The 25,003-nt window shown below is 36.5% G+C and overlaps 1 protein-coding gene across 1 annotated transcript in view; it reads left to right on the forward strand.

The window, feature by feature from the left end:
• The window catches only part of LOC107598168 (potassium voltage-gated channel subfamily H member 3-like), a 98,711-nt gene that overhangs the window by 62,341 nt on the left and 11,367 nt on the right, over positions 1 to 25,003 (forward strand). The window contains exons 3-10 of the mRNA XM_016289443.1: positions 852 to 986; positions 4,043 to 4,182; positions 4,469 to 4,721; positions 5,614 to 5,771; positions 5,974 to 6,181; positions 10,624 to 11,001; positions 15,193 to 15,392; positions 16,844 to 17,093. Of these exons, the coding sequence (XP_016144929.1) occupies positions 852 to 986; positions 4,043 to 4,182; positions 4,469 to 4,721; positions 5,614 to 5,771; positions 5,974 to 6,181; positions 10,624 to 11,001; positions 15,193 to 15,392; positions 16,844 to 17,093 (1,722 nt within the window). The remainder of the gene's footprint in view (positions 1 to 851; positions 987 to 4,042; positions 4,183 to 4,468; positions 4,722 to 5,613; positions 5,772 to 5,973; positions 6,182 to 10,623; positions 11,002 to 15,192; positions 15,393 to 16,843; positions 17,094 to 25,003) is intronic.

The following is a 25,003-nucleotide window of genomic DNA, read 5'->3' on the forward strand; positions in this document are numbered from 1 at the left end:
ACATAGATGTATGGATGTTATTGACAGATATCAGTGGAAAATTGGATAGACGAAGAATTTAATTTCTGGGAAGACCAAATGATGAGAAATACAAATCAGACCGCTCAGGAAGAAAAGGACGGGAGATGAACATGTTATGAAGAGATAATTTACATATCTTTAACCATGTTTGTGTCATGTTGAACACTCTCTGTGTTCAGAATTTGGGCTCAGAGAATCAGGTTAGAGAGATAAGGAACCAAATATGACATCTATCTAGTTAAATATAACATCTAATTGTGTGTAAAGTGTTTTTCTTCTTTTGGTGCAAAAAATGACTATTATTAATAGCAGAACAATTAGTAAAAAATTAAAGAGCTGAATTTAGCTGAATTATAAGATGTTTTTTTTTTCATTATCAATGTCATCAATTAGTTGTTGCAGCTCTAGATTCAATTGTTAAAATCTAATGGATTCATATGAGATGTTCCTGCCAGACAAGCTACAAAGCACTTTAGATGACAGTGACTTTGAGATGTCCTTCTATGCTGCTTTTGCTACTTAGTCTAGAGCTGCAAAAATGTTTTTCCCTATTTTCAATTTAACTCAAGGTCAAATAGGGGCTCATGGGAAATGAAGGCAGTACAGCCAACTGAGACAAAGCACTTAGGATACAAAGCTATTTCTGGTTTAGACAAACTAATAAACAGAAAATGATTGATCAAGCCATTTATGGATCTATGCTACATTTTAAACATAAAGTCTGGTCTAAATATAAGACTCAGTAAATGCCTGTGAATAAATGTGTCAATATCGAATGTTCATGTTGAATATTAACTCTGATGGCTACTATGGATATTATTTTGTTACAGGAACTCAGTTCTGGTGTCTTCTGGATATTGTGCCCATTAAGAATGAGAAGGGAGAGGTGGTGCTCTTTCTAGTGTCACACAAGGACATAACAGACAACAAGAAAGTCCAAGATGAAGAGCAGAGTCCAGAAAGAGGTGAGTGTCGCTACCTGAATGATGGAATTTACCAAATAAATATATGTTCCAATTAGACCCCCCCCCCCCCCCCCCCCCCCCAAAAAAAAAACCTACACCCTATTCGCACGGGATTAGTATTACTTGGTGACCTCCAGTCATTTGTAATAATTGCGGAGGTTGTCTGTGATCTTAATCCCGTGCGAATCGGCCATGTCTGTAATCTGTAAAGTAAAAATTCCCCCGCAAATGACCTACCATATTTCGCCGAACACGAGGTCCTGTGCTAATATTAGTCCCGTCCCCCCCTAAAAAAATAATAGACTAATTCATTGGAAAACCTTTTTTAAGTTTCAAAGAACTCCAAAACATATGAGTTTTTTTATTACACAGACACACAGACACACACATACATACATATATATATATATATATACACACACACAATTTATTTAAACAAAAAATATAGAATTTATGAGTTATCAGCCAACATTTTATTAGTGGATCTCTAATTCTTGTGTTCTTCCAGTGGATCCTTGTATTCTGTAGTTCTTTAGTAAACCATATATGTACACGGTGGTTTATAGAACGCAGAAAACATTACAATGATTCTTACATAATTTGCTGCTTGTTGATCCAGTCTCTCAGATACCTTCAGTAATGATGGTAACCTTCCAATATACACTATGAAAACAGTTGTATTGCTTTTGTGTAGAACAAAGAAAACAATTATGAGAGAAGAGAGAAAAAGAGAGAAAAGCAAGAGAGTCATAATGTGTAAAAAATGGTTGCATGCAGTAAGAGTAGGTACAGAGGCATAGCGCTCTATAACAAAGGGAGAATGGTTTCAAAAGAGCAAATTATCCTTTTATACAGATAGCAACACTTTCAGCCTCATGCGAGATGCTCTACAAAGCTTATTACTGTCACAATTCACTCAGGGAGCAAGGAACGAGGAAACGAGGAGTACTTGAAAAACATAGTCTTTAATAATCCACAGGAAAACCGAGAACAAGGAGGACATTCAACAAGTAGACCCGATAAACAAGAACGGAAAGGACTAGGGCTTTTAAAGGCAGGATAATTGGGGAGGAACGAGACACACTTGGAATCAAATGAACACAATCAACATGAGGAAGAAACTGGGTCACAGGGGCAAAAACACACACAGAATAGTCCATAATCCTGACAATTACGATATGATTATTCTTATTTTCCCTTAATTCAATTAATATTCACACACACCTCAAACACCTGGTCTAGTCAATGTCATACTTAGCAAGTATCCTATCCTCTGTTTCTCATTCCCTCTCCATCGTTTTTGGCCACTGAATCATGTGTTTTGGATGCTTCGATACAGACCAGCAGCATCTCGTGTGGTGCTCGCTGTTACAGTAATCCTGACACCTCTCCTCCCCAGAGAGAGAGAGGGAACGGTACACTGATAAAGAGAGAGAAAAAAAGATGCACACAAGGCACAAGGAGGGCCGGGAAGAAAGCTTGGCACGGAGGTGTGAAGCTCCCTTTAGTGGCCTGAGCTTGAGCCAAAGCACGGTTACTGTTCATTTGGCTGAAGGATAAACATTGTACTGGCACTAGGAATCATATATATCTGCTCAATGATGTCAACTCATTAAACGTGAATAATTGGAATCAATTTAAAAAGAGTGAGTTACATTCTTATGTCTTATGTTGACTACGCCAAATATTCTTTTAAAAAGCAGGGTTGGATTTATGTGATAAAGGTGATTTGTAAGATAAGAAGCTGATAGATGGCTCTCTCCAAATTAGTCATGTAAACCAAAGTCATCAATTAAAATCAACACTTCAGTGAAGGATAGCCTGACGTGAACATGATAGTTAGCATATGAGAAGGGAGCAAATCTACTTTAATGTCTTTCCCTACTTTCTTATTTTATTTTCTCAACAAAACAGATACTATACATTGCCAAAAGTGTGAAGTCATATAGAAAACACAATATTACAGTGTTTTTCTTTTAATCAAATAAATACAGCCTTGGTGAGCATAATGTTTCAAAAACATAAAAAAGTCTTACCTACCCCAAACTTTTGAACAGCAGTGTACTGCAAATAAATAATACTAAATAATAATGATGTAATAATCAAACAGTTATTCCTTTAATTTTTCTTGTTTCTTGTTCCTAGTCAAATTAAATGAATAGTTCACCTCAAAAAGAAATATACTATATTTCCACAAACTTACAAAGCCATACTACAGGTTTCTGAGGGGAACAAACTGAAGACATTATTTACTGAAAATTGTTGAAAATATAGTTATTTTTGATCCTTTTGGAGCTTAAGATATTTTTGTTGGAAAACAAAAAAAAGCAAACAAAATGTCTACAGAGTACAAATTATTAATTTTTATTTTAGGGTGAACTGTTGCTTTATAAACAAATTCTGGCTACAAAGTCAGTATGCTACAAAATCAGGCCACCTTTCAGAATGACTGAACACTGGTGCAGTGGACAGAATGAAAGTCTGATAGCCTTAGAGAGGGAAAGAGAAGAAGCACAAACTGTATTATAATCTAAATGGGCATCTTTCGCCTTTTTCAAAGAGCTTCTAAAGGCTTTAATTGTTTATTATAAATTTGGATGTTTATTTCCCACAATGTAATCTATCTGTGTTCATAATTGTTTAAATAAATAACTGTTTTTCCTTGTTTTTTTTCCGTTTGCTGTGTTTTTCATTGGATGCATTTCTCTTTTGTCATATTTACAAACTCTTGATAAAAAAATGAATGCAAATGTAATTTGTTTTTTGCAGACAGTGCTAATTTGTAATTTTGCAGACAGTGCTAATGGTTAAATGTAATAGTGATTTCAGTGTTAAGTTCATTCACTCAAATGGTTATGGGTAAGAAATTAAGCTAGAATTTTCTAATAACTTAAGTGAAGTAATGGTGGAAATCTGTGCTTATGTTTTACTGATGCACAGTAAAGCTACATGTAGTATTTTTTGTTTTTCTGGAATAACTTGATGTTATTTAGTGTTGTGCCAAACAATTCAGAAATGAAATAAACTAAAATGATATATGGCTGTTCTCTGCTCAGACGAGGAGACGGGGCTGGAGGTGCACAAGGTCACGCAGCCACCAGGCTTCAATACCAACCGGCGACGCAGTAGAGCTGTGCTTTACCAGCTGTCTGGACACCTGCAAAAGCAAGACAAGAGCAAACTCAAGATCAACAATGTAAGACCCAGTTAGACACTCATATTCTTATAATTTAGACCTAAGAATTTAAGAATAGTTCAAGTAGAAACATTATTGAAGTAAATACAAAGGAAATACAAAAATGATCTTGTAAGATAAATATATAACAATATGCTGTGTCCAGCAATGAGACAAATTTGTTTACTGCTTCTTCTAAAATGAGTTGGATTAGTTCTTTAATTCACAGTGGTTTGCACCGTTTATGAAAATCTTGAGAATAAACTAAAACATCAAATAAACATTTCTGAACATTGCTATCATTTAGAACATGTTCGGTGAGAAGCCGCCCATCCCAGAGTACAAAGTGGCAGCCATTCAGAAGAGCCGTTTCATTCTTCTCCATTACGGCACCTTCAAAGCTGGCTGGGATTGGCTGATCTTGTTAGCCACCTTTTATGTAGCAGTTACAGTGCCCTACAATGTCTGTTTCACCGTCGTCGGTGGGCGGGATGAGTTGATGACCCCTAGAAATCCACCGAGTGTGAGCGACATCTTGGTAGAAATCCTTTTTATGTTAGGTAAGGCTCAACCTACAGTCCTATTGTTTTTTTTTTACTATGTCATTAGTTTGGCAAAAAAGAAGTTCTGTCTCAATAATGTTACCTGGGTGATATTAAATGTCTTTTGATACCAATGCCTGCTAATAAAGTACCCCGATTCGTAGCACACCGTTCTATTATTTTTCAGGTGTACGTATATATTTCTGAGTCAGTCTTTTATGTCACAGAGGTAATATATGGCCAGATATATCAATTACGCAGAGCTGGAAAAACGTTCTAGATGTTACTCAGCAAACGTCACAAAATGCATCTAGCATTTCTAAAGCTTCAAAATCACGAGACAAAACTAAAAAGATTTTGAAGGACGGTTCAGCAAATAGCAAAGCTAAAGATGTTTTATAGTGCAGAAATAACTCACTGAAGGCCCACTGTCAAATTAATTTATTAGTAAAGTCAGATTCCTGTCTGTAACTGTTGAAGGATACAGTGAAGAATATACTTATATACAAACCCATTAGACAAAACATAAGATTTATTAAGCACTGCTTAAGAGCAGTAGTGTTCAATGACAGAATCTGTTACTGCTCATTACACACAATTTCATAATACAGAGCAACTATTTGTATCATCAAAACTTTTGCAAAAAAGCTCCTACATAAAAAGTTGATTTTAGCTGCTTTTCTGTGCTATAGTTCCCAAAGCCATTTATTGAACTTTTTAAGTGCTATTTGCTGTAATTGCAGCTTACATTAAATAGCATTATTGTCAATAGAACCCAGACCAAACTTTTATAACCTGTCACTGAACCAGGTAATGAATCAAATAGAGTTTTCTGTGATATAGTAACAAATAAATATCTGTGTCTTCTAAGTTTTCTAAAATTATTTTATTCTTTATTTCCCTTTGACAGATATTGTGTTAAACTTTCGCACCACATTTGTGAGCACATCAGGCCAGGTGGTGTATGATGCACGCTCTATCTGTGTACATTATGTCACCACCTGGCTCTTTGTGGACCTGATTGCTGCGCTACCTTTTGACCTGTTGTACGCCTTCAATGTCAGTGTGGTAAGTGATAAGTTTGCTTATTTTGAAGATAATTTTATTATTTTATAACTGTTTATTCACAACCTTATAAACCTATTTTTGTTTTTAGAGGTTTTAACGGCCCTCACACAGAGCTTTGTGGGAGACCACATTTCATGTGTTGGGCATGTCATCTTAAATTATTATGCTATTTAAGCTATGCATTCAATATCTGTGTGTTTAGTACTTTGGAGTTCATCTGCTGAAAACAGTTCGATTGTTACGGCTTCTACGCTTGCTGCAAAAGCTGGAGCGCTACTCCCAGTACAGCGCAGTGGTACTCACATTACTTATGTCCATGTTCGCCTTGCTGGCACATTGGATGGCCTGTGTCTGGTATATCATCGGCCGCAGCGAGATTGAGAACAACAGCCCTGGTTCCTGGGACATTGGTGAGTGCCATATCTACAAACTGTCAACATAGCTGTACCAACCTTTCAAGTGTAAATTAATTCAAACAGATTCTTAAGGTCTTCTAACAAATTTTAAATGCAATGTTTATCCCTTGTACTGGCTAAGCTGAACTAGAAATAACCCTCAAAATAAACTCCTAAAATACTGAATATCTCTGCTAGATGTTTTATGAAATCACATACTCTAAGTGAATTGAAAAAAATCCATAATAATGAAAAAATAGGGCAGTTATCTTATTAGCATAAGTACTGCTGTCTAACAGATCAGACTGAGGCCTTGTTTGAGGCCATCTCATTTATTTTCACATTTGAAAGAGTTCTTTTCACAGTGTCTCATACACAAGGATCATTATTAAATGTGTCTGTCCACCAATATTCTCATTACATTGAAAATGTGCAACAACCTTTTTAATACAGGTGCAAATGACTTTTCAAATTAGGTAGACACGTGAAAAGAAGAAGAAAAAAAAAGGCCAGACATAATGTTTTTTTTCAGAAGGACAAAACAATCTCTGGCTCTGCGAACAGCACACTGATGAGTCTCTGATTTAAATAATTCTCTTCACATCATTCAAGCATGTGTCATGTCTGAACAAACGTACCTTTTTCACATTTGTTCATGAGCAGGTGAATTACTGCATCAGTCTGACTTACAAATGAACCTCTCGCTCAGTCTCCCCTGTGCTACCCTCCTCATGAATAAGAAAAAAGACCAAGGGTAAAAGAAATGGCTGTGAGAAAAGAGTGTATGATGACATTGATATGATCTTGACAGAATGAATCTCACAGGACTTGATTTATTAAAAGCCATTCATCTTTTTCTTGACCAAGATAAACTAGGGGAAATCTATAAACTAATTTAAAAAATATAGTTCAGTTCTAATTTGATTTTACTTTTTATGAATCTTTCTCCAGGTTACATAGTTACAGCAGTAGGTGTTGACAAGTGTCTTTACGAGAGAGTCATTGAATCATTAACTGAACCGATTCGCGCAGGAGCAAAACAAGTGATTTATGAGCGATTCAGGTTATTTAATTACTTAAATCTTAAAATGTGGGAATGTCCTACTTATTTGCACATACCATTTGAGCAATTATTCATAAAAAAATTGCCTGCAATATGCGTACAGTCTAACACCATCTGTAATATCTGATGAAAGTGATTCTGATTGGCCTCAGCATCAGCAATATCCTCAGGCACATCTAAGCCCTGACCACTGTTCCACACTGGCTGCTGGCCAGTGGTTTCAGTTACATCCACATGTTCTCCTTAAAAGCAGGGATACTACTCCAATATCCAGTCTCTGCTGTTGTGCCAACAATATTACCCACCATTCCCTCTCACCCAGTTCTACATTGCCCAGCCATTAAATATTAAGCAGATGAGGCTGCCATGACACGTCTAGTTTTGCTAGTGGAAATGGAAGTTTGTAGAACATCAGAAGGAATATTTTAGCACTGAAATACAACACACATCCAGTGTTTAATGAGACTCAAATGTGCGACAGTTCGACTTTCAAATGGCGAATGTAGAATTTGGAAATGTAACAGATTTACAAGAAGTTGTTTTATATCTGGTGAGAACCAGTTTCAGCTTGGCTCTTTACAGTTATTATCATTTGCCTTTGTGAGGCAGTGTTATTGATGATAATGAAATATTGAAGTAATTTTGAGTAGTGCTGTCTATCTGTGTTGGAAATAGGGACATAAAAGGATGTATAGTAAATAGATTGTAGTTTTGCCATATCAATAATGAAAGGTTTCTCTGAGGGTTCCCCCAGGAGCTGATTGAACTTGGGTTGTTCTGTGACTCCCTCTTCATTTTTTTTCTCCATATCGTTAACTTCATTGGCCTCACTTCAGCAGAACACTGTTCTTTTTAATGGCTAGCTGCCCAGCAGATCTTGAGAGACTAGAGAGGATTTTCAATTTGGCTCCAAAAACCATACTGTCAAATCAGTCAAAACTCTTGATTCTTTCTCAAGTGGTTTGGAAGAGAACAGAGATCCCTCACTGCTAGAAATATATTATCCTTTCGGTCTTATCATTACATGCATTTTAATATCTTCTTCTTGCACATCAGTCTCCCTTACCTTCCTCATCCAACACTGATTCCTACATTCCTGCTTGAGTATCATGTACAACCCCCTTTATTTAACTCCTAACCCAAGCTAACACTATCTTGAAGAAATCTATTCCCTTTCTACTTGTCTTTTCTCACTGCTCAAAGAGCTGTCTTTGCTTTTTGTCATATATGTCATTACCCATGAGCTTCTCTTTGGCTCCCTTCTCATGCCATGAATAAATAATGTGCACCTCACAACCGTATCAAACATATACTTACATTAGGTATATTAGATATTCAAATGTATTTTTCTTGTGTACTTGTCCCTTTTTCCTGCTGCGGTGATTTACAACCCAAAGTAATCTTTGTGGTTTGAGACACCATTTTTCCATTCATCATTCACTTTCTATTCATATTTTCATCCTAAATAAACAGCAGGATTTGTAAAGTATATGTTTCTCAAGGCTGTTCCATCAGAGCATTACTGGTATAAATTAATCTTTGGCAGTGCTCTTTGCTAGTATTACATTTACATTTGTTCTATTCATTGTAGAGACTGTAAGCTTGTCAAGCACTGGTTGATGGCTGTTTTTCACAAATAATTTTGCACTTTGTCATCAAAAACATAATTTTTTTTTATTCTACATAAATAATGTGACAGAAAAGCTTGCATAAATCTCAGTGGTGTCTGGAGAAAACACTCTCACTAATACATACCAGCTTCACCCAGCCAGTCCAGATATCCACAGCTTTCACACACACATGCAAATATTAAGTTTTGATGCCTTTGAATGTAAATAACATATATTTTGTCTCTAAGTTGTTGGTTAAATGTTAATGTGAGTGCAGCTACTATACAGGATTTAATCATGGCTGTGAGTTTGGGGCCGTTTTAACATTTAAAACCTGAAAAATGTAATCTTGAAAATGTGTGAGGATCAATATTTCATTAAAATAAAATAGTTGAAGATAAAATGTAGTTATTTAAAATTTTCACAATGTAGGTCTGTTAAATGCACATTATTCCTGCTAGCTAAAACCATTATCACCATATAAAAGGGAAAACTATTGTGTAATATTATTAAGTATTAAAGCAATTATATTATTACTTTGAGGTGTGCTCTCCTTTCAGATACAGTGGGTTAATACCATTTGTGTAATGGGGGCAATTATAACACACTGACTCTGAAGCCGATTCAATATTATTATCAAATCTTTCTCAATGTAAATATGTTAATGCATTATTACTTACTACTGGTAGTTGTAGTCATTTTATATACTCTTTAAACCTGGTCAACCAGTGATTTTAGAAGTGATTTTAGAAAGCAAAAGTGAAACTGAGAGGGAAATGGAGCTGCATACTTATCCATAACAATCCTTGATCTGAACAAAACCATGGAAATCTTTATCTTAAAACACTGTAGACATAAACAGAGCACAAAGAGGAAAAATATAGATATAAGAACAAATCAGCACATACTAACATGAGGAACTTTGGAAGAGATTGTTAGAAATCAGATATCTATAGTAGCCAAATAAGGTGTCCAGCACATATGAAGGACACTTTTCTGCCTATTAGCACATGAAGACACATTACAGACAACAAAGGGAAGACTTTGGATACGTTTTTATGTCAGGAAAAGAATGACCCGGGTTTCTGGTGTATGTATGCATGAAAAAGGTAAACTGAAGCTGGTCACTGTGTAAATGAGAAAAGTGAGTGTTTGTTTGTGTATTTGTGAAGGAGGTTTTGTCATGTGTGATTGTGCATCAAACCTTCCCTGACAACTGCTAGCAAGAGGTTAGACTCATGGAGACTCATTCTCATTCCCTTTCTGACCTTCTTTTTGGTCTCCTTGTCAGTTTTTCTGGTTCTCTCAAAAATATTACTTTCTAATGCCATATATGGTACCTGTACTACCTCCAAACTAGACACTTATAGACAAACAAGCAGGGAGAGAAGAGAGAGAAAGAGAAAGAAAATGTATAGAACCAGTGACACAGGGAAGAAAAGTAGAGTCTCCAGAGGAAAGTTCAGCCTACTGCAAACCAACTGATATTCAAAATGCTTCCGATTCAGCACCATGGACAGGGACAGTCGCTCTGTATCTGCTCAGTTCTGACAGTGACCTAAGAACCCTGGACAGTGGCCATGTACTCACTGAAAAAGTTTTTGGAGTGACAACCTCACTACATTTTGGGTAGTTATAGTGCCAAACACAAATGAAAAAAAGAAATGGATTGTTAGAACAATCACCAAAACTACATTATGACAAATTATGAACATTCTAGACAATTTATCAGGTCAAAACATATGACAAATGAGTAAATGTAAAATTTTCTTCATTTCTCGTAGGCTGGTTGCATGAGCTGGGTAAACGTCTGGGCACCCCCTATTTACTGTCCCCTCTTGCATCCCTCATTCCTGATTCACTGCGCCCCACCATCTTGGATAGATTGGTGGTCAATTCAAGCCAGTGGAACGGCACTGATCTGGTGGGACATCAGTCTGTGTGGAACTCAAGCCAATGGAACACAACAGGAGCGGGGCCAGTGGGCACTTCAAACACAGGACAAACTGGAGCCGTACTGGGAGGCGGGCCCTCGATTCGGAGTTCATATGTGACATCACTGTACTTCGCTTTAAGCAGTCTGACCAGCGTGGGCTTTGGCAATGTCTCAGCTAATACTGACTCAGAGAAGATCTTCTCTATCTGCACCATGCTGATTGGAGGTAAGTGCAAGTCACACATTTTTAAATGATTTTGAGTTTTGGATTTATATTGCTTTACTACAAGGATGTACATATTTGATTTCTAAACATTGATAATTGATTTTTTCGAGTGTTCTTTTTTCTTGATGAGTTTAAAATATCTATATACACTATTGTTTAAAAGTGTAAGATTTTTTAATGTTCTTGAAAGTTGTCTTTTATGCTAACCAAAGCTGCATTTAAAAATATTGCGAAATATTATTACAATTTAAAGTAAATTTTATATTTGCATATATATTCAAATGTAATTTATTCCTGCGATGACAAAAATGAATAATCAAGACCCCAAACCTTTAAACGGTAGTGTACTCCAGTGGAAATGATTAGGAGTACTATTATATGTATAAAGAAACACACACACACACAATAGACAAAATATCAAAAAATAACAATCCATAACTATGCTAATTAGGCATCAGCTAATAGTAATTCTAGGTAATATCTTCAATCCAACAATATATATATATTTTTAATATTAATTTTTTATTTTTCAAGAAAATTATCCATAATTTAAAATTATGTCAAGATTCTGTTGCATGAATTTTGGGAAACAGGAATCTAACAGGAATGTCTATCTAAACAAGAATATGGAATCTTGAAGGTTGAAGATGATATGAATGTCATGTATACTGGGACAAGTGTATTTGTGCCCCTCTGGTAGAATTCCGCTCTTGTTTCCTTAATCGTTGTGTTAAAGAAATGGTTTAATAACTTCTCTTAGCTTGGGGGGATCCAAATGTTCCCTTTGTTATCTTTCCCACCCCCACCAGACATCAATATTCAGAAAAATCATTTAGTCGTCTCAAGCAGTGATGATTTAACACTTAAAATGTTCAAGATTATGATGGTTCCACCACCCCACAATACAAATTGGTGTGTTTGTTTATATGTAATAGTGCACATTTGGGACAGACTGAAAAACATAAATCAGCTAATTCTGATTAGTTTTTTTTTTATTTTTTATTTAACAACATTTTATGATCAACAGGTCATTGGCAAAGTAACAAAGTGATTAAATATTGCAAAGGCACAAAATAAAAGCAAAACAATAAGACAAGAACACATAAATAATCTGTAGTCTAAAAAAATTACTGTGATCAATATTAAACCTGTTTTTTTTTCACCATGCATTCTCATATGATTGGCCAAGACAATGTTTCATGAACTGTTGTGATATACTAAAAAAAGGGGGCACACATGAGCACCCATTTAAACTCTAAATTTATAGATGGACTCCCTAGATTTATGTAGACTTCACATAGACATGCAAAAGATGGCTAGAAGACTGCAAGTCCACATCAAGTGCACTAATGAGTACATTTTCCCCAAGGTCTAAACTTCTATAGACTCCTTGAATTTCCCAAAGGACTGCATTCTTCGTAAGATAAGACACAGAGGTGCATTTGCTTTATTGGAGTAGTCTTTAGCAGTGACGATTAAGTTTGTGTGTCCATCTGACCTCATTTACTTTTAATCTACATTTCCCACAGGGCTCCATTCTTAGAGCAACAACATTTCCTTTGACCATGTTATTCATTAAGCTTTGCTACTTATTGATTATCTTTATCTTCAACACATTTCCCAGTGGTAGGTAAGGTTTATTGACCATAGTTTAACTACCTCAGAATCTTCAACCATATTTATAGAAACAGTGCTGGTTGAGTACATATTTGTCCAGTATTCCTGCATTTATCAGTTTATGATAATGGACAACATTCTGTATGTCTCACGACATGTTGCTTTCATGTTTAATCGCAAAACGAGTGACTTGAAAGTTTTAATTTGGCATGTCTTCATTTGTATGATTCAACACATTAGTGTTGGCATATTTTTGTGGATTTTTTTACATTCTTTATACATCCTAACCAGTTTAACTCTTAGAAGGAGGCTTACGTTGGCCACTTCTAACATCGGGATTCGCCTGCTACAGAAATGGAGCGGCTTGTTATCTGCTGAGACAGCTGTAATGATTTTTCGGCCGCATGTGCCCTATGTGGGTTTCAGGGAGATGGTGTGAGAGTGGATTGAATTTTAAGGCATGTCCTCTGGGCCATGAAGAGAGAGACGCAGGCTTCATTGCACTTTGGAAGGCCAAATGAGGATGGCTGGATCCATGCACACTCACATACATGCACACTGAATCTATCTGTCACCAAATCCTACCACTAAGGGCCATTTCTGTCCCAGCCAGCTGACAGTTGGGCTCCTACCCACACACAGAGATCATACACACAGAGGGTATTTGGGGAACACTGATATGCCTAAAATTACCATAATTATGTGAAACGAGTGAGCATATTTATTGTATTAATCAGACTACAGTACAATATAATGTCCACCACCTAATCCAGAGTAAAGGTTTACTTCCCAGAGGCTGCGCTTTCATAGCTTAGACTTAATGAACTTCTTGGTTATGCTTCATTTAAAGGAATGGTTAACCCAAAACTGATAATTCTGTCATAGTGTACACAACATGAATAACAGAATTTTCATTTTTAGGTGAGCCATCACTTTAACAAATGTTTCTCCTAAAATTAACTAGCAGAAATAAAAGTTTGATTTGATTTGATTCAGTTCATTTCAAAACACTTGTTCTCAATTTGCAAGGTCACATAGAGTAACATTGTATATGCTTCAAAACATACCGCAATAAATAAGAACATAATACTAATGGTCAGTGAAAGAGTTGCTTAATATGTAGGAATTGTTAATCATCTTGAACCTCAGGAGGTCAAACTGTTGTACGAGTTTTGATCATTTTTATTTAGAATTGTGTGCACAATTTTCTAGCAAAAAATAAATATGCAATGTGTATTAAATATAACACTTGATTTTTAAGTAATGTTGATATTAAAAGATACCAATGTGTACAGTATTTTTGGAATATGCCTTTTCTGAAGTGCCTCTTCAGTAAGTGCCTCCAATCATGAAAGGAGGTATAAAATTCATGTAGTGAGCACTGCTCAGATAATTTGGTATTGGAATGATTTGATGAGACATGTTTGAGTTCATATTGGCTGCACAGACCACACGGAAACTCGAGAATTAAGAAAAAGTCTCCATAGAATCTTCCTCCCGTCTTGGACAGACAATTCAGTAAGATAACTCATTTGTCCTTCCTACTGGAATCAGGTGGTTGAAACCTGATGGTGGTTTTATTAGCTCTTAATAATTATTTTGCCCTATTTCACCTACTTTGAAGATTTTCATGGAGTTAATCAAAAAGCTCATCCAAGGCACATAACCCAGGTGCAGCCACTTATGCTGAGCGCAGTTCTTGAACAGAAGAGCGGCATGCAATTTCCGCAACAATTTATGTAGACTTCAATTAGCACTCCATGAGTACTCTCCAATCCTTCTCGATTGTTTGCACTCATGTTGGCAAAGTTCACTATGTTAAATAAATAGATAATTTAGAGTTTGGTGGTGGAGTGAAAACTGAATAATAGATATATAGCAATAGAAAGAAAACAGGCTGGAGCAAGATGTTAAAACTGATCCCCTTCTCACCAAATGACTAAACCTGAACTCCTGCTAAAATCTGTCTCAAGTGATCGGATCACAAGTGGCCATCACAAAGATTGAATATTGCATTTGTGGCATAAACACGAGCGCATCCTGATGTACAACATCAAAGGACTGTCCATCATTGTAATGAAACAATGGTTTTATATTTTACTAACTTGGTGTGACTTTTAAAGCAACAGCCTGATAAAACACTGATTACAAGTGATTACTGGAGACTCATGTTAACACCATGTGTAAATGGCATTCTGTCTCTATTCCTCTCTGTAAATGGCTGACCACCTGTGATCAGACAGATGGATGTTAATACAGATGTTAATACAGGCAGATGTAATACTTATATAATAATCTTGCCTTTATCATATTTATCAAACCTTTAGCGAGGTTACACTTCCTCCACTGAGCCTAAAAAGTCTATAGGGAGGTATAAATGTATGTATTAAACATATTAAAAACTTGTTTATAGAAACAGATTTATTCCATTTTAAGTGTACTTCCTTATTAATGTGCTGTCATGATGTTGAAAACTTGAAAGAACACTTTTTGCAAAAAACATACAGCACAACAATGTCATTGTTCAAATTCATTAAGTCACCTGAAATGTTTGCTTTATGTGTCTTTCCCCAGCACTCATGCATGCCGCGGTCTTCGGTAACGTGACGGCCATTATCCAGAGGATGTACTCACGCCGCTCGCTCTATCACACTCGTACCAAAGACCTCAAAGACTTCATCCGCGTGCATCGACTGCCCAAGGCCCTCGCACAGCGCATGCTGGAGTGCTTTCAGACGACATGGTCTGTCAACAATGGCATCGATGTCAGCGAGGTAGTACTTTTAAACTTTCATCAAAATAAGTTCACAATTTATCAATCATGCTCAAACTGTTGTATTGTAAGTGTGAACAGTATGTGCAGTCATGTAGGACTTACTGAACTACTGTTCTGATCTACTCATTGAACACTTGTTGGGTTTTCTTGGTTTCTTGATGCTGAAAGGATCAGTAGCTCTGACACTTGTTGAACTTGTTAAATTCTTGGCACATTTCAAGTAGTGAACCTTTTTTTCTCTCTTTTTCAGTTAGAGGTCAGTTAACATTTTAGAAACTGTTGATGATCTTGAAGCTCAGGAAGTCAAACTATCGCACGAGTTGATTCATTTTCAGTTGTTTTTCTATTGGGGTTTGCGATTTTCTGTTGACAAAGTTTTGACAAATTTTATTTACAATTTTGTGCAGTTTTCCAGCGTTAAACATTAGAAAAAAACAACAAAATTAAATATACAGAATTCATTAAATATAAAATTTGATTTTTAAGGAATGTTGATGTTATATGACATCAAAATATGCTGTATTTGGGGAATTTGCACTCATTAATAAGTACCTCATTTCATGGGCAAAAATAAATAATATGTAATTAAAGAGCTAGCAAACTATTTGACCTGCTCTGGCAAGAAAAAAAAAAAGCAACAAAATCCTATTGATTCTATTTGATAGTAAATTCATAATTATTGAGTACAGAGTAGCATGTTAATTTGGCATAATTTGGTATTAACTCTGGCAAAATTGATTCGATATTCCATGACCTCCAGAATTTTTTTTTAACATTTACAGATAATGCATTTTGCATTTATCACTTCTCTATGTGAATGTTACACATCTTAATAGAGAATGCTGGATCTCCCATTGACCCGTAGCCTTACAGGCCAAAATATAGGAAATCTGAAAAAAACTTGTAATAAAATATTATGATCATAGTATTACATTTTATGTAATTTTAGCTCCTTTTCTATTCAACAGTTGATTCCAATCTGCATTACTTATTATTAGCCTTCTTGATTTCACTAGTGTGATTTGATACATCTGTCTAAGATTAAAGCGTATTATCCTTTTTTATTCTCTTTTCACTTCACCATGCTCTCTTTCTATTGCTCATTCTGTTTCATAATCCCTCTTATCTTTTATCATTTGATTTATTTTCTCTTTCCATTCTCTGTCTCATCCATAACTCTGATCTGCTCATAAACAAGATATTCCATCTTACACGCACAATGTATTTAAAGAGCCCAATTCAAAACACTTGTTACATAACTCATAACCGTCTCTTTGCTTTGATATCAATATCATCTCCCATTAAAGTCTAAGTAGAAGATTCAGCTACAGTTTCTTTGCTGCAATTGTTTCCTTGAGGGTCAACAGTAAATTGAAAGTTTTTATGCTTTTCAAGAATGAGAAGTAAAAGTAAGTGCTTCAAATAAAAGATTTCTTTGTCCTCTCCCAGCTTTTGAAGGACTTCCCAGATGAACTGCGGGCTGACATTGCTATGCATCTGAATAAAGAGCTGCTCCAGCTGCCTCTGTTTGAGTCGGCCAGTCGAGGGTGTCTGCGCTCTCTGTCGCTCATTATCAAAACCTCCTTCTGTGCTCCAGGAGAGTTCCTCATTCGCCAGGGTGACGCTCTGCAGGCCATCTACTTTGTCTGCTCAGGCTCCATGGAAGTGCTCAAGGACAACACTGTGCTGGCTATACTGGGTGAGATTACACACAAACAGTAGGGTTCAGGAGATCATTTATGATAAGTGGGCCATTTTTTGCCAGTCATCTCAATTGCAAAACACACACACACACACACACACACACACAATCAAGCTCAATGATGAAACAAAACCAGAAGGAATTGTGGTCTAAATTGTGAGACAATTTACTCAAGAAGGATTTTATCTAAGCAGAAATTTGTTGTTAAACACTGCCAGGCACCCGGCTCAGAGCAACAGATGCCATGCAATTCTATTTGGTGTCACTAGTGGCACAAAAAATTCACACTTTTTTTATTATTCAGGTAAAATATGTGCTGAAAACAAAATGAAACAATTACATACAGACTCAAAGGTCATTGGTAACACTATACAGCTAGTGCAAATACATTTCTGATATTTGGTGTCACTAGTGGCACAAAAAATTCACACTTTTTTTATTATTCAGGTAAAATATGTGCTGAAAACTGAAAACAAAATGAAACAATTACATACAGACTCAAAGGTCATTGGTAACACTATACAGCTAGTGCAAATACATTTCTGTGTGTCAGTCATGCTGACTTATTCAATGGCTTCTGTATTACAATTTCACAGCAATTTCAAAGCCCATTTAAATTCCTCCTACCTGTCACTATTAGTTGTGCTTCCTATGTGATACTGAGACAGGCCAATACAATAAAAACACACACACCATCCATTAATATCATTGTATAATTTATGACATAATTCAGACATTATAAATGAGCTAAATAAACGCTCTTTTAAACCACCTTAACACACACACACACACACACACTCACTTGCTCAGACTATCTCATCCTCCCACTATCTGTAGTTCTTATTGTTTCGAGGGAGGATTCCCATATAATTTTCAAGTCTACTGAACAGTAACTATCCCCCTCCCCCCATTACACACACACACACACACACACACACTCGCTTCATTGGCTGATTAATTGTCTTCCTTTGTTATGCATATTAATGCATATATTATCTGCGATATTCAGCTGCTGTTGATGAGGTGATGTATGGATTTTCTAATGTGCTTGCCAATACATGAAATGCAAGCTGCAAACATACAAGCTCAGCTCCAAAGCTTAGTGAGCTGCCTGTGTAAGCAGCTACCTTCTAAATGAGCAGTTACATTTACCATTGTTCAGCAATTTTCACCTGCGGTCACCTACAGTCATTTCAGTTGAAATTTTACTTGTATTTAAGTTGGTCAGGCAAATTCGTCACACTGACCAATAGAAAGCTGCTTGGTTTAAAAGTGGCTTCTGTGTTCATGGATTGCTACACTCTTGACACTGGACAATGGACCTTTTTGGCTCAAAATTATGCAGAAATTTTGTTAATGTGTGACCACATCTTAAGGCAGCATTCTAATTGAAATGAAACCTTCAAAGTGATAGACCTACATGCTGTACATCAAGGGTTATCAATCAATCAATCAATCAATCAAAATAAAACAAGGAATTTATGTAATATTACTATGAACTGTACAGGCCCAACAGTATGCTAATTTATTAACACACAAAGCAGACAGTAGGCTCAACACAATACAAGTATAGTATAGTATAGTGTAGTAATTCACCAAAATTGGGTGAAATAGTACATTTTAGTTGGATTAAACTTTTTTTATGTATTACTTTTGAATGAATTAAATGGAATATTTACAATGTACAGTATGATTCTCTCGCCTGGTCCAACAACTTGGAAGGATTTTTTTCACTGAGCTTTCTGCCTTCTCTGCCGAGGTTACGTGCCTTTAAATTTGTCCAAATCAACATATCTTAGAAGGCAGCATAAGCATACTTTTCATCTTGCAATGATCCCTTAAAATGCTTTCTTAGTAGGCAGCTTTCTAGGATTTTCACAACATCATCTGATACCTACAAATTCCCCGTTTTTACCATTGGCTATGTTGCTTTGGACCAGTTGACCAGCGCTGGTATAAATATGAAGCCTGCATCCTTACATTACCTTGTGCTTTCATGCAAGAGATATTAGCAATCCAGCTCACATGTACTTGAGTCTGTGTTTGCTATTCCATGCACCGTATCTGTCATTCCCACACTTACATTCGCATTCCTAACACACTCTCCAGTCCTTAAAGAAAGATATGAAGAAAAATGTTGACATAAATATATACATAGAAATCTGATTCACATAGTAATCATTTTCAGGAAAATCTAGTGTAGCCACTCGAATTTGAGTCACGCGTGTGTTAACAATGAAATGCTTTCTGTTTAAATATTTTGGAAATGTGTGAATATCTCTCCATGCACTAGAAAAGGTCAGTGCTTTTTATGTTATTGTAGAGCTTAATGAGCTCGGCAAGCAGCCCAGATGTGAAACCCAGTAGTATTCATGAGGATTCATGATTTTATGACCTATTGTGTCCTTCGCCGAGGCACTTAGCCTACTGGTTGCTGCAGTAACTGCCCTGTAAGTTACTTTTGATGACAAATAACAATAGAATCCATGTAAATGTCTTTTTTCTTCTGTGAATCACATGATCTTGTACAGTATTGTATACCCTAATGATATCTGCTAGATAAATACTCAATGTTAATGGGGCAGAAATGCAATGACTCTTGAGCTACTTGTCACAATTTTCACTCAAGTGAATATTTCCTTATTTTTGAAAGGCATTTGTTGTATATATGCATATAAAGAGATATTGTGCATTGCATCTATTACTGCCCAGGAAAAAAAAGTTAACCTGTCATAAATTTGACACCGATTTATATTTTAAATATTAATTAAATATAGCAAGATTATGAAACATCAAAACGGTAACACATTCTTGCTAAAATTGTGAAATGACATGAATTTTAATATAAATCAACAGATAAAAATATAGTTCTGAAAGTAGCCACAACAGATACATACATTAGTGATAATAAATTGCCTTTACTGCTATCCCTAATGGCTTAATTTACATAGGACCGTTCTGTGTCATGCTGCTCTAATCAGTTAGCTTTACAAGCACATGGATGAAAACATACTAATAAACACATGCATAAAATAATATGAATAACATGGAGGGGGGGGAAAAAAACAAATAAATGGAAGAAAATTTTACAAAAACAAAAATTAAAAGAAAGCCCAGGCTTTTATTTCAAATGGAAATCAACAGATAAACAGATTCTGTCTGTGGGTAATTTACTAAAAAAAAATGCTCACCTGTCTGCTTCATCTGAAAGCATTCATAGGAGCTGTACACAACACAAAGACCTCCCAAAAACCTTGCCGTGAAGCTTCTAGAAGCAAGATAATAGCAGGTGAAATGGCCTTCAGCTGTTAGTAAAAGGAATCTTGATAAGCTGCCGGGATAAGACACCATCTTCTAACCTAAATGTGAATGATAGCTAAAATACATATTTACATGCAGTTTTGTTTTGTTTGCTTTGCAGTGTTTAACAGCAATAGTTCACTCCAAAATGATTTTTTTCTCATTATATACTCAAACTCGTTCTAAACCTGATGAAACAAAAAAGATATTCTGGGATAAGAATGGGATAAGGTTTTGTTTTGCAGAAGATGCAGATGTCAAATGAATATGTATTTTAGATCCAGAGACTGTACACAGAGTTTGTTGCATTATTAAAATTAAACGAGTCTTGAAGTCCCTGTAAAGTCAATATTAAGTATGTGTTCTGAGTTTGTCACACCACAGAAAAAAGTATTATTAACCAACCAAATTTGAATGATAAAAAATCCGCTAAGCTCTCAAACGCTGGAGGCGTGTCTGCTGTCTGCGCTGAAACCACACCCACTCGTGGGAAAGCTGCTGCCTCTTAACTGTCAAATACCGCTACAGCCTGAATGGATGCTCCAAGCAGCTTAATTGGATTTACAAAGCCATACATATTGTTCCAGTGCATCATCGACAGTTATTATAGTGTTAGGCGAGGGGCCATGATTTTAGCCCCGCCCAAAAAATCCTGAACACAGAATTGGTGAAAAACTGTTTAACGGTCTAACTCCACTATTCAGTACTACAGAATTCACAGTCTTTGAAATGTGTTTCGGCAATACATTTGTAACAATTATAATGCGTTTAGAACCAATTCTCAGAATTGACTTTAATCATTGGTCACACACACACAGGATTGTTTTTGTGAAAAGTGGGGACATCCCATAGGCGTAATGGTTTTTATACTGTACAGACCGTATATTCTATTGCCCTACACCAACCCTACCCCTAAACCTACCCCTCACAGGAAACTTTGTGCTATTTCAGATTGTCAATACACTCCATTCTGTGTGATTTATAAGCGTTTTGAAAAGTGGGGACATGGGGTAATGTCCTGAAAAGTCACCTTCTCCTTGTAATACCTATGTCATACCTTTGTCATTATACAAATGTATGTCCTCATTTGTCACAAAAACGCGCGCACGCACACACACAGACAGAAAGACAGAGGGTGAACCTCCTTCATTTCTTCATAATCCTTATCTAATGTGTTGCACCAGAGCATATGAGCCAGTTTAATGAACAAATACTGTCCTGTTTGAGATGTATCAATGCAGTGCTGTCACAGACATCATCCATATGCCTTTGAGGGTATTATGACTGGATTTCAATGAATACATCTTCTCTGTAGTCTCTTTCTGCCTCTTTGTGTTCTTTTAGTGCAGTCACATAGGACCCTCTTTGCCATGGCCTTTCCTTTCTGTCCGTGTCTTCTGTTTCTTTTTTCTTTTATTATATATATATATTTTTATTTTTTTGGAAAACTGCAAGAAACAGCTGTAACCATAGATGGACTATGAAACCTGTTTTTTTTTCTCCTTTCATCTGAACGTGGAGCAGCTGTTCAACACACATCCACACATTCGTTTTCTTAGACCCCACATATGAAAGAATGAGTAGCCAGACCTTAATAAAAACATTTGGGTGGACTATGGATAATGCATGCGATGATTTGTACCAAATTATACAATATCTAGAAGATAACGTATCCTTCATATATGACATTCATTTATAAGGCACTTTAAAATCTTCTTCATTCCAAAGGAGTCCCTGTAAAGTCAATATTAAGTATGTGTTCTGAGTTTGTCACACCACAGAAAAAAGTATTATTAACCAACCAAATTTGAATGATAAAAAATCCGCTAAGCTCTCAAACGCTGGAGTCTGCTGTCTGCGCTGAAACCACACCCACTCGTGGGAAAGCTGCTGCCTCTTAACTGTCAAATACCGCTACAGCCTGAATGGATGCTCCAAGCAGCTTAATTGGATTTACAAAGCCATACATATTGTTCCAGTGCATCATCGACAGTTATTGTAGTGTTAGGCGAGGGGCCATGATTTTAGCCCCGCCCAAAAAATCCTGAACACAGAATTGGTGAAAAACTGTTTAACGGTCTAACTCCACTATTCAGTACTACAGAATTCACAGTCTTTGAAATGTGTTTCGGCAATACATTTGTAACAATTATAATGCGTTTAGAACCAATTCTCAGAATTGACTTTAATCATTGGTCACACACACACAGGATTGTTTTTGTGAAAAGTGGGGACATCCCATAGGCGTAATGGTTTTTATACTGTACAGACCGTATATTCTATTGCCCTACACCAACCCTACCCCTAAACCTACCCCTCACAGGAAACTTTGTGCTATTTCAGATTGTCAATACACTCCATTCTGTGTGATTTATAAGCGTTTTGAAAAGTGGGGACATGGGGTAATGTCCTGAAAAGTCACCTTCTCCTTGTAATACCTATGTCATACCTTTGTCATTATACAAATGTATGTCCTCATTTGTCACAAAAACGCGCGCACGCACACACACAGACAGAAAGACAGAGGGTGAACCTCCTTCATTTCTTCATAATCCTTATCTAATGTGTTGCACCAGAGCATATGAGCCAGTTTAATGAACAAATACTGTCCTGTTTGAGATGTATCAATGCAGTGCTGTCACAGACATCATCCATATGCCTTTGAGGGTATTATGACTGGATTTCAATGAATACATCTTCTCTGTAGTCTCTTTCTGCCTCTTTGTGTTCTTTTAGTGCAGTCACATAGGACCCTCTTTGCCATGGCCTTTCCTTTCTGTCCGTGTCTTCTGTTTCTTTTTTCTTTTATTATATATATATATTTTTATTTTTTTGGAAAACTGCAAGAAACAGCTGTAACCATAGATGGACTATGAAACCTGTTTTTTTTTCTCCTTTCATCTGAACGTGGAGCAGCTGTTCAACACACATCCACACATTCGTTTTCTTAGACCCCTCATATGAAAGAATGAGGAGCCAGACCTTAATAAAAACATTTGGGTGGAATATGGATAATGCATGCTATGATTTGTACCAAATTATACAATATCTAGAAGATAACGTATCCTTCATATATGACATTCATTTATAAGGCACTTTAAAATCTTCTTCATTCCAAAGGACAAAAAAAAAAATTCATATGCTTACAGTTTTTCATCATAAACTATTTGTCGTATCTGAACCCCCTCTTGAACAGTGCCTACAGTTAATCTGGAAATAAAGGCTTTCAAAAGGTCACAGTAAACGATGAGCTAAAGCTCTCGCTGTGCTAAAGGTTCCTGTGTCTGTGTCTGTGGGTCTCTTTATCTCCAAATCCCCGGACTCTATTGCTCTGATCAAATCAAATATTGGTGTGCTGCTAGGCCACATCCACCTCTCTCTCACACACTTAATAATTGATGGTTAATGCATTATTAAAGGGCTTTGACTATTAATACTGGCTGACACATGAAGGCGAGAACCATAGATCTCCACACACATGGAAAATAATGTGGGAGGGAGTGAATCAAGGAATGGGGAAAAGAACATTCAGTACAGAGAAAATAAACACAAGACAGACAAAGTCTTTCACTGCATAGTATAACTCTGTTCCAAAACCTAGTGAGTTGCCTACCTAGACAGCATTTTATATAATTATACACTAATCAGGCATAACATTATGACCACTGACAGGTGACGTGAATAACACTGATTATCTCTTCATCACGGCACCTGTTAGTGGGTGGGATATATTGGGCAGCAATTGAATATTTTGTCCTTAAAGTTGATGTGTTAGAAGCAGGAAAAATGGGCAAGTGTAAGAATTTGAGCGAGTTTGACTAGAGCCAAATTGTGAAGGCTAGATGACTGGGTCAGAGCATCTCCAAAACGGCAGCTCTTGTGGAGTGTTCCCTGTCTGCAGTGGTCAGTATCTATCAAAAGTGGTCCAAGAAAGGAACAGTGATGAACTGGAGACAGAGTCATGGGTGGCCAAGGCTCATTAGGTACGTTCAACTTCATGCAGCACTGCGCAGCTCGATTGCAATCTGACTTGAAGCAGAGCATGCCGGTTAGTAATTTTGTCCGACTTGAGACGGCACCGATGCCACATCACTGTCACGTGTGGCATCAAATCACCGCGAGAGCATTTCGAGAACAGCCAGCTGACTCAGCCGCCGCGGTTTCTCCAGAGTGGCTGCAGGAGTGTTGATGACGACACAGCCGTTTCACGATTGGCCAGATTCACCGCATGACAACTATCACGTGTGTTTCGGGTTTATTCTAACCTTTTCAATTCCAATAATAGCCACAAATCTGTGTTTTTAGAACAGCTTTTTTACTGTAGTCATAATGTTATATTGAATCACGTTTATCATAAAACACTGATGAAAGCATATATTCCCCCACTTTGTTAGTATTTAAATAGTATATATTTATGTTGAACTTTATTCTTGAACAGATGGCGATGTATCAAGACGTAGTCCTATATAATCATTATATAGCTGTTGCTCATGAAAACGTTTCTGAAACGTCTGTATATTTGACAAATAATTGCATTTAATTAACTTCATCTGTAATAGAGTATGCAAACACCGTGCAAGCGTCACTAACGGAAGCAGAAAGTGTCC

This window comes from Sinocyclocheilus grahami, unplaced genomic scaffold, assembly GCF_001515645.1.
Source record: "Sinocyclocheilus grahami isolate Dianchi unplaced genomic scaffold, SAMN03320097.WGS_v1.1 scaffold246.1, whole genome shotgun sequence".
In the NCBI taxonomy this organism is placed as follows: domain Eukaryota; kingdom Metazoa; phylum Chordata; class Actinopteri; order Cypriniformes; family Cyprinidae; genus Sinocyclocheilus; species Sinocyclocheilus grahami.